General features: G+C 44.7%; 1 protein-coding gene across 1 annotated transcript; it reads right to left on the bottom strand.

Annotated features, from left to right (window-relative positions):
- Positions 1-2,084: 2,084 nt before the first annotated feature.
- On the bottom strand, positions 2,085-8,864 carry LOC127212926 (killer cell lectin-like receptor subfamily B member 1A). The gene is made up of 6 exons (XM_051173127.1): positions 8,780-8,864; positions 6,343-6,441; positions 4,761-4,835; positions 4,101-4,255; positions 3,651-3,766; positions 2,085-2,299 (listed from the first exon to the last, which is right to left on the bottom strand). Exons 1-6 carry the CDS (start codon positions 8,862-8,864, stop codon positions 2,152-2,154), a joined length of 678 nt encoding a protein of 225 aa, XP_051029084.1. The 3' UTR covers positions 2,085-2,151.
- Between the last annotated feature and the right edge of the window lie 216 nt (positions 8,865-9,080).

Raw genomic sequence — 9,080 nt, 5'->3', positions numbered from 1 at the left:
CTATCAATGGGTTACTCCCAAAGCTGACAAATCACTCCACACTCTGCCTTAGTATTGGAAAATAGTCCTTTGGGAAAAATCACTGTTGCTACACAGTTTATGTACAGGGCAACATCCATTGTCAATAACCATATATGCATATGAAATACATTCCCAGTAATCATGCGGGGGGGGGGGGTGGAGGTTTCAGGGTTACTGATGCCTCCTTCAGGGAGTAGGAAAGTGGCTGGTAAACTTTACCTGAAACAAGGCTATAGTACAGATTAGAATACACTGTAGAGAGAATGTCCAGACACAGGAAAGAGTACTCTAGGGCCCTGATTGTTGCTTGAGCTTCCTTTTAAGGCCTACAAAAGGAGGAGGAGTTTGGTTGCTAGGAGATTAATTGGGGGCGGTTCTCTTTTTTGACTGACAACCCTTCCTGTGACATGTCCGTTGTGGAGTATTTGTTTAACTGTGCAAAGATGTGTTGCTTTTGTTTAACTATGGAAGGATGTGCTGCTGTTTTACCTTGCCTGCCTAAGGCACCCGATTGGTATAATAAAGAGCTAAATGGTCAACGACAAGGGAGGAGGCATAGGTGGGACTTCTGGGCAGGTGAAGTATATAGGAGGAGGAATTTAGGATTAGGGGGTGGTTGGAAAAAGAAATAAGACACTAGAGAGATGCCACGGCCCAGCCAACTAATATGGAGGAAGCAAGAAAGTAGGAAACACAGAATGAAAGAAAGGTAAAAAGTTACAATCAAAATGCAGATGGATACAAACAGGCTAAATTAATTTAAAAGAACAAATGAGAGAAGCCTACGCTAAAGACAAGTATTCACAATTAACGATAAATCTCTGTGTCTTTATTTAGGGCCTGGCTGGTGGCCCAAAGAAAATTCCGACTGCACAATCTGTTGTTAACAATAGGCTTGTTCAGCCCTGCTGGGCACACGATGCTAAAAAAGAGATTGTATTACTGGCTCACTGTGGGACACAGGTTGCCTCATTGAGCATGCGCCCACAGCTGTGCAGACCAGACTGACCCATTTCCACATTTCCCAGATACAGTACCAATATGTTTGATTAGAAACTGCCATGTGTGTTGGTACCTAGGGGACTGAAAACCTCTCTCATGCTTCATGTGGTTTACAGTGCAGCTCTATGGGTGTGGTGGTCTTGGGGCGCTAACAGATGCCAGGCACATTGCTCAGAGGGGTGTGTGCGCATACCAAGAACAGGAAAGGAACCTACGGTGCCAAATGCGCTACCAGAAGAGAGGTGTGTGTGTGTGTACTCAAATGAACTGGGTTCCCAGGTTACTAAACTGTTCCCCATGCTTGTCTGCCTCAGTAGCTCACTCCAACTAATTCCAAGAGTGTTTGTACAGTGATTTCTGGCCAACTTACTATCTCCCCCAGTGTATTAGTTACTTTTCTGTTGTTATGATAAAACAAAATGGCCGAGGTGAGCTACAGGAGAAAGAGTTTATTTTGGCTTTGGTTCCAGAGGATTAGGGTCCATAATGGCAGGAAGAAGGCAGGAAGCATGGTGGCTGGAGCAGAAAGCTGGGAGCTCACATCACGAACTGAAAGCTTGAAGCAGAGGAAGGGACAAGTAGGGGAGGCTTTTACTCTCAAAGAATACCTCCAGTGACATGCTCTTCCAGCAAGGCTGTACATCTAACCCTTCCCCGACAGCGCCACCAACTGGGGACCAAGTGATAAAATTCCCAGGCTGTGGAGGACATTTATCTTTCAATTCAGCACATCCAGGCTGGCCTAGAACTCATGACCCTCCTGGCTCAGACTTCCTAGTGCTGTAAACAGAGACAGAGCTGCCAGTCCCTGCTTCAAGAGCATTTTAGTCATGATTTTGCAAATGGTTTTCTGTGGTGTGAGGGTCACACAGTCCAGGATAGAATCCAGTGCTCCTCAGCTGTCTGGATTTCTTTCCACAGACATTTGTCCTACATGTCCCATATGCATCCTCATTTCCCTTACTGAATAAAGAACTGGACACGGGCATCTGCGAGAGCCACAGTGGCTTTAGAGTCCATCCTTTGTGCCACTGACTGTGCACTGAGGGTGGGGGTGGACAACGGCCCAGGCAGATTGAGTGCAGAGATCTGGTGTGGACGGTGGAGTAATGAAGATGGGATTTGCAGTCAGGCATCATTGCACACGGTCTCAGAGATGAGTTTTGGCTCCTTTTGGCAGACCCAGTTGTTATCTGAAGCACAGTCCTCAGAAATCACTCTGCCCTTTGTAATGGCGGCACAGGTGTCTGTTTTAGCTTCGCCAGTGATGTGTAAGCTGAGAGGAAGAGAACAGCCACTCTCAGTGTTTTGGATTTTATCGTGATTATCCCATCAGTCACTGTTTTCTTTGGAATTTAAAGGAAACAGTAGAATGCACAGTCATTAAGTATAGTAAATACAAACATAATGATATTAACATTGAAGGCGGAGCTGGGTCTAAATCCTGCTGTTTCTTTACTGGCAGAGTACCCTTCCAGCAAGAATCTTCATAATGATGCAGAGAAAAGGTGGTTTAAAGGGATGGAGACATCCTCATTCCACTACTAACACATGGTCTTAGTGAGGGATTTTGTTGTTGTGAAGAGACACCAGGATCATTGCAATTCTTACAGCAAAATGTGTAACTTGGGTGGCTTGCATTCAGCTTCAGAAACTGACAATACACCGAAGAGCTAATAGCTTCTTTGTGAGCTACATATACAATGACACTTTTGATATCCAGTTCCCCAAGGATGTGAAGGATAGCTGTGACACTGTTGAAAAGAGACTGGGTCATGTGTCACCGGCTCCATCAAGGGATTAACCCATTGCTGAGTCCCCAGCTGAAGAAAATGAGGCCTCTTAGAAAGATGTGGGTCATGGTGCAAGGGAAGGGGGGCTTTGAAGGGCAGGTCTGTGCTCTCCATCCCGCCCTAGGGGGCCATCTCCTCTGCTTCCTGCCCACTGTGAGGTGTGCAACGTTGCTGTACCCCAATACAAACGCATTTCTGCACGGTCACAGGTCCAGCAGGAATGGAGCAAGCTGAGGATGGACTTGAGGCCCTTGAACGGTGAAGTACAATGATTTTCCTTTCTTGTCCATCTGTGATTTTGTTACAACAATGAACGCTGATAATGCCTGTTTTCACTGTGTTTTCACGTGCTCGTTTCTCCCAGCTGACAAAGCTCTGTGCTGACCCTGCTTTTCCTTACACACACACTCTTCCCCTATGGTTGTGACTGAGACTGACACACTAGGACTCACTTTCACCACGGCATGAAAATGAGAAATTCTGTGGAAAATATGAAGTGAAAGAGTAAAGAAAGAAAAGGTTTATTGCCTACAGAGTCTAAGGAGGCATTTTGAAATTCATGCTCTTTCCAATGCAGTGAGTGTAGTTCCACCCTTAGGAGTCCTTTGTGCGTGGCAAGCGCGCGCACATGCGCGCGCACACACACACACACAAACACACACACGTACTTGCAAGTGACCTTCAATAAGTCTGATACTTTTTCATACAAGGACATTTTCGATCACCTTTAGAATAGGATATGCAGACTGTTCTGAACCTCTTTAATCTTTGCTATCAGTTAGACTCCTGAGATGACCTGAGATGGATATTCAAGTTAGCTCCTCCAATACTCACACATCAGAACTTAGAGTAGAGCCGTTTATCCACTTCCAATTCTTGTCTGACAATTTGTAACTTAGTCCAATCCAAAATGTACTGTCTTTTTCATTTGTCAAGTCCTTTAGCAATCTCTACAACCAAAGCAGAGGAGAGGACTGAACCCCCGAGCCTGTGTGCTGTGACTCACATTCCACCAGCCTCCTGCAAGCTAGCTCATGTGTCCCCTGTATCCACCTGAGTCCCCAGCACAGTTCACCCTTCCTCCTTTCAGGAATCTGAGCCCATGTTTATGACCCCAGGACACTCCCTGACATGTGCAGTTATTGGATCCCGTGTCCCATTAGCTCTCAGACTATGGGCTCCCACAATGTAATCTCTCCACTGCCTGTGCATGGGAGATGTGCTCAGTCTAGAGATGTCGGTGTGGCTTCAAGAGCTACATCTCCATTTTAAAGAACAACTTACCAGTTCTTCTTGGCCTCGAATGAGCAGTAAAGTGGCCCCTTTTGTAGAGCAGTCAGCTAAACCTTCCTTCCACATGTTGTTCCCTTGAGAAAAATGTATGCATTTATCTCGGTGTAGAAGCCAGCCTTTTGTGCAGTTTAACTTAGCTGGGCTCTCTAAAATGGAAAGGGACATTGTATGTTTCTACATCGTTCCAACTGTGTGTAGCCAGTTACACTCAGAATTTGCTTTATTAACACACACTTTTATTTACACATGCAGGGACAAAATTGCTGGTATGACATATTAAAGAAATACAAGAAATTAATGTTTGTTTCTATTAGCTAACTTTAGACAGTTAGCCATTTGACATATTTGTTAAAGCAACTATCTCAGTTGAGAGTTTGTTAAAGTTAATGATCTAGTGTGCCAGCGTGCTGAGGCAGCTTGACCAAATAGTTAAGATCTCAGGCTTCAGGGTCACACAGTTTCAAAGAAGTCCCCAGCATTATCAACTACTGGTCATGAGACCTTTAACATGTTTTTATGCTGTATTCTAGTGTAAGATCTTGGTACTGTAATGTCTTCATGGGGAAATGTATTGAGCCTTGGCTGATGTAACTCTTGGTAAGTAGCAAATGTCACCTGTTACTCTTAGGAAAGTCAGGCTGTAAAAATTACCTGTTGGGTTAGCCATGTTCCCTTGAATACACACTGTGCATTTTCCTGTTGATGGTTTTTGTATTAACACTCGCACTAGTAAATAAGAAAACACAGAGAGGATTAAATGCTGAAATGACTGGTGGATGTGGTGTTCTCTTTCCTACTTCAGGAAATCCAGCCATTTCAACAAACCTGAAAATCTGACCTGGGCATAAAACATCATCAGCTGGACTGAGGGACCAGTTTGGAGACAGAATGTATACACAAAGAAGAAAGGCACAGAGCATGTGGATTCTCACCACTGTAAGCCACATATCATCTATGGTCTTTCAGAAACTCTTAGCGTACACACACTCACGCCAATATTCTCATCTTCAGAATGAATGTCATCAACTGTAGTGGGATATTCACTTTGTCTCCTTCTGTGGCACGGACCACTCCCATTGGTGGGTGGAGCCAGAGGCAGAAGTGACCTGTGGAAGGAGGTTGGAGGAAGAGCCAAGTAACAAGCTCTTGCTGGCAGGACACAGAGAGGAGAGCATCCGGTGGAACTTGCTGGTGGTCAACTGTCTAGGTTGTAAGTTATTTCTCCCTGAATAAACATCTATTCTGCCTATTTGTTTATCCTGATTCTTATTTAACTGCAACAATCAACCCTTCAAAATGACTGCTCACTGCCATTACAGTTTAATATCCATTCTGTAGCTGGAGGCTCTTTTTCATCCTGGTCTTGCCACCCTTCAGCCCCAAATAAACAAACAGGGACTTATATTAATTATTTAACTGTTGGCCAATGGTTAGGACTTCTTATTGGGTAGCTCTATCTTAAAATTTAACCCATTTCTATAAATCTATGTATTTCCGCATGGTCTCGACTTACCGGAAAATGAGGGGTGCTCTTGTTCCTTTTGTGGATACATAGTGTCTCTCTGAGGTCTCTCAATGCCTACCTTCCCCCAAATTCTCCTCATCTCCTAGACCCACTTATGTCCCTGCTCCTATTGACCAAACAGTGTTTTATTCATCAACCAACAAGAGAAACAAATATACTGACGGACATCCGCCATCACCACGCAATAAACTAAACACTTGAGTCTTTTAGTTTTCTTTGGTGTTGTTTTGTTTTGTCTTGTTTTTGTCACAATTATGGCTTTAAGTTTCAGGGTAAAGTGTGTTGTTGGGTTTTGGAATCAGCTGAGAACACACACAGACACCAAATTCTCAACACAAACCTGATTAATTAGAAATTAATTTGAATTATTGGACCTCCGTGCTCAGTCTCAGGAATGTTCCAAGGACAAATAAGGCAATGGACCTTGGAGGCTAGCTTAAGAATGTAATCTACAGTTTACAGGGGAAAGCGTATAATGTGCATGTCACTTGCTTGTCATGCATTGACTTGTAAGAGAACCCTTCATGTGTAACAGCTCCTAATGACTGTCAGAGAAATTCAGAAATGCGAAATAAATGTGAACCTTCTGCCCTGGACATGGGATACTGTCATGTAACTACTCATGCCATTGATCTTCCCCCAGGCTCATGGGGGCCAAACCATGACAAGAGGCGCTGATAGTTAGAAGAACAATTCTGCCTCGCTTACCTAAAGCACTCATCCCAATCAGGGCCAAGAGAAGAAGGATGAGCCCAGCACAGCTGAGTTTCAGAGCCCACCTATGGGAGCGTGGGCACCGACAGGCATCTGTGAAGTGAAACAGCTTGTTACTTGTCTAAGTCAGTTGAGTACATCTGGAGTAAAGTTTAAAGGTCTTTGGGTTAACATGGATAACTTATTCAAGTAGTGGGTGGGCTGTGGATGGGAGCCTTTCTCTGCCAACTTCAAGCAGAATTCCATGAGATGAATTCTCTGTTAGGTCGAGAGTTTGCTTTGATAAAGTAGGACTGAAGAGTAACTCTTATGCCTGTACTTAGCACAAGGGAGTATTGGGTGAATCAAACTTGGAAGATGTGAAGATGTGTTGAAACCACTTGGTGCTGTACAAACAAACAGCACATTCTGTTGCAGGGAGGGAGTCAGAATGTCTCTAAGGAGGACCTTCTCCAATTCAAGAGACAGTTTTGATGCTCAACTTTAGTGGTAATTGTAACTTTTGGTGCTAATGACATGTCACTCTGTTCCTGAACATGGTGTCTTCATCACTGCAGTCTACAACGGTCTTCTCCACTTACATCAAAGCTATGGCATCAAAGAGTGGCATCTCATGAGTCCACATGATATTTTCAGTATTTCAATGGCATTAGCTTTTTGTATTTGCTGAGTCTCCAGCCTCCTAATGGATAGAAGATCTGGAAATGTGGCTAATACAGCACTCTATATACACTGTTACACAGAGATGGGGGGGGGGGGAGTGAGGAGGAGAGGGAGGGAGAGGGAGGGAGTGTAAACTCATACTCCACATTGTGGTCCATTAGCTCAGGATGACCTCTAACTCTCTGTGTAGCTGAGGATGACCTTGAGCTCCTGATGCTCCTGTATCTACCTCCCAGGTGATGGGATTCTGGGTCTGCACCACCCACAGCTGGTCAGCATGTAGACAATTAGAGACTACAAGTGTTCCACATTAAATGGGGCTTCTGCATCCCCGTGCATCCCCAACCAAGGCTCAGGGATCCTCACAGAAGAGGCAGAATGACTGTACACCCAGAAGTGGTGGTTAACTACAGGAAACGCTGTCACCTGGACACAGCAGGCCAGTTACACATATGAACTTACACCACCTGTGATAGCCTGCAGCAGACCCCCAAAACTCAAGTCAAAGATTGTAGGAGAGTTGGACAGGAAGTGCCACCCTCAACTGGGGAGCTATTAACAGCTGATGACAACTAGGGGCAAGAGAGTCAGCTTTCTTCAAGGATACAGTCCCTAAGAGGCCACCTTCGCTCCAGGACATGCCCTACACCCCCGCATACACTGTCAGGGTGGAGTGGACTCAGCCGGAATCATACCCCAAACCTCAAAGTGTTTAAGTCCCTTTTCCACTTTTGCAGGTGTAAACAAGGAAGCTAAGCACTTGCTTGTCCCTGTCACAAATAACTGGCTCTGCCACATCCTCCCTCTAGTTATCAAGATCCTCCACTTTCCCCAGACCCTTTGAAAAGAGTATAATGAAGCTTATTTGGTGACTCAGAGTTTTCTGATTTTTAAAAAATATTGGTCTTCATTTTATGTGTATGGCTGTGTTGCTTACCCGTATGTCATTTGTTTGGTTGTTCCTTTGAAGGCTGGAAGAGGGTATCAGATGCCCTGGGTCTGGGCATTCATATGTACATCACTGCCATGTGGGTTCTAGGGACTGAACTCAGGTCCTCTGAAAGGGCAGCCAGTGCTCTTAACCACTGAGCTATGCCTTCTGCCCAAGTTTTCTCATTTTAAAAAGTCTGTTAATTTCATAATTTCTGACAAGTGTCCTTAGAGAGTTGTGGTTCACATTCTTGACAGAATGCAGAAAGATTAAATTTACACAACTGCAGTATTATATCGAGAAGCTCAGTTACATCAGACTCTCATACTATACAATGACCGTTTTAGACTCATTTTCTGCCTATGTCTCTCTCTTTTCACCCATCCCTAAGTCATGGTATGCTTCACATTAGTCTCATGTCAGTCTTCCACATTCCTGTCACTCAGATTTTAAGTCTCTGGGACACAGAGTGCTCGCTGATTCCACCAGTGCTCAGTGCTAGAACACCGTGAAGCTGAGTCATGGCGTTGTGTTTGCAGAGAACTTTGGAAGAGGCAAGATGGTGCTTTACAGGGAGTCTCTCTGCTGGAAGTGCCCATTTCCCTGTAGATGTAAAATAATCCTTCTTTATGGTCTCATGACTAAAGCTGAAATAATGGCTGCCCAAGTTTCACACTGACTGAAATTGGAATGTATGAGTATTTTATCTCTTAAGTTGTGGCCACTCTTTAGCACTCTTTAGCACAGACAGCTTCAAAGCAACAAGTTAACACTGTAAGAAAAAATCCTACCTTGGGAAGATATTCTAATGCCAAAAGGAGAAATAAAGCTTCTGACCTGGAGGGAGAGAGGAAGGTGATGCATGCTGAGTCCCTGGAGTCCTGGATGCCTTTAAATTCAGGTAGACCCTTGATGTGTCCATTGCAAACTGGAGAGGTGAGCCTGTGAGCGGGGACAAACTCCAAGTTCTGTGAGGTGAAGTGAGCAAAGGGACGTCCCCTGTGAGCACTCTGCTGTGTCCACACCCACCCACCCTGGTAGCTGAGGGTTTCTCCATAGTTCCTGAGCTTCGTGTCTGTCCTGCAAACACAGCTTACACACCATACTTCCCAACTGCAGCCTCCATGCCTCCCCTCCT

This window comes from Phodopus roborovskii, unplaced genomic scaffold (genome assembly GCF_943737965.1).
Source record: "Phodopus roborovskii unplaced genomic scaffold, PHOROB, whole genome shotgun sequence".
NCBI classification, from domain to species: Eukaryota; Metazoa; Chordata; class Mammalia; order Rodentia; family Cricetidae; genus Phodopus; species Phodopus roborovskii.
Note: the sequence above shows the minus strand (reverse complement) of the source record. Positions and strands in the feature narration are given on the sequence as shown.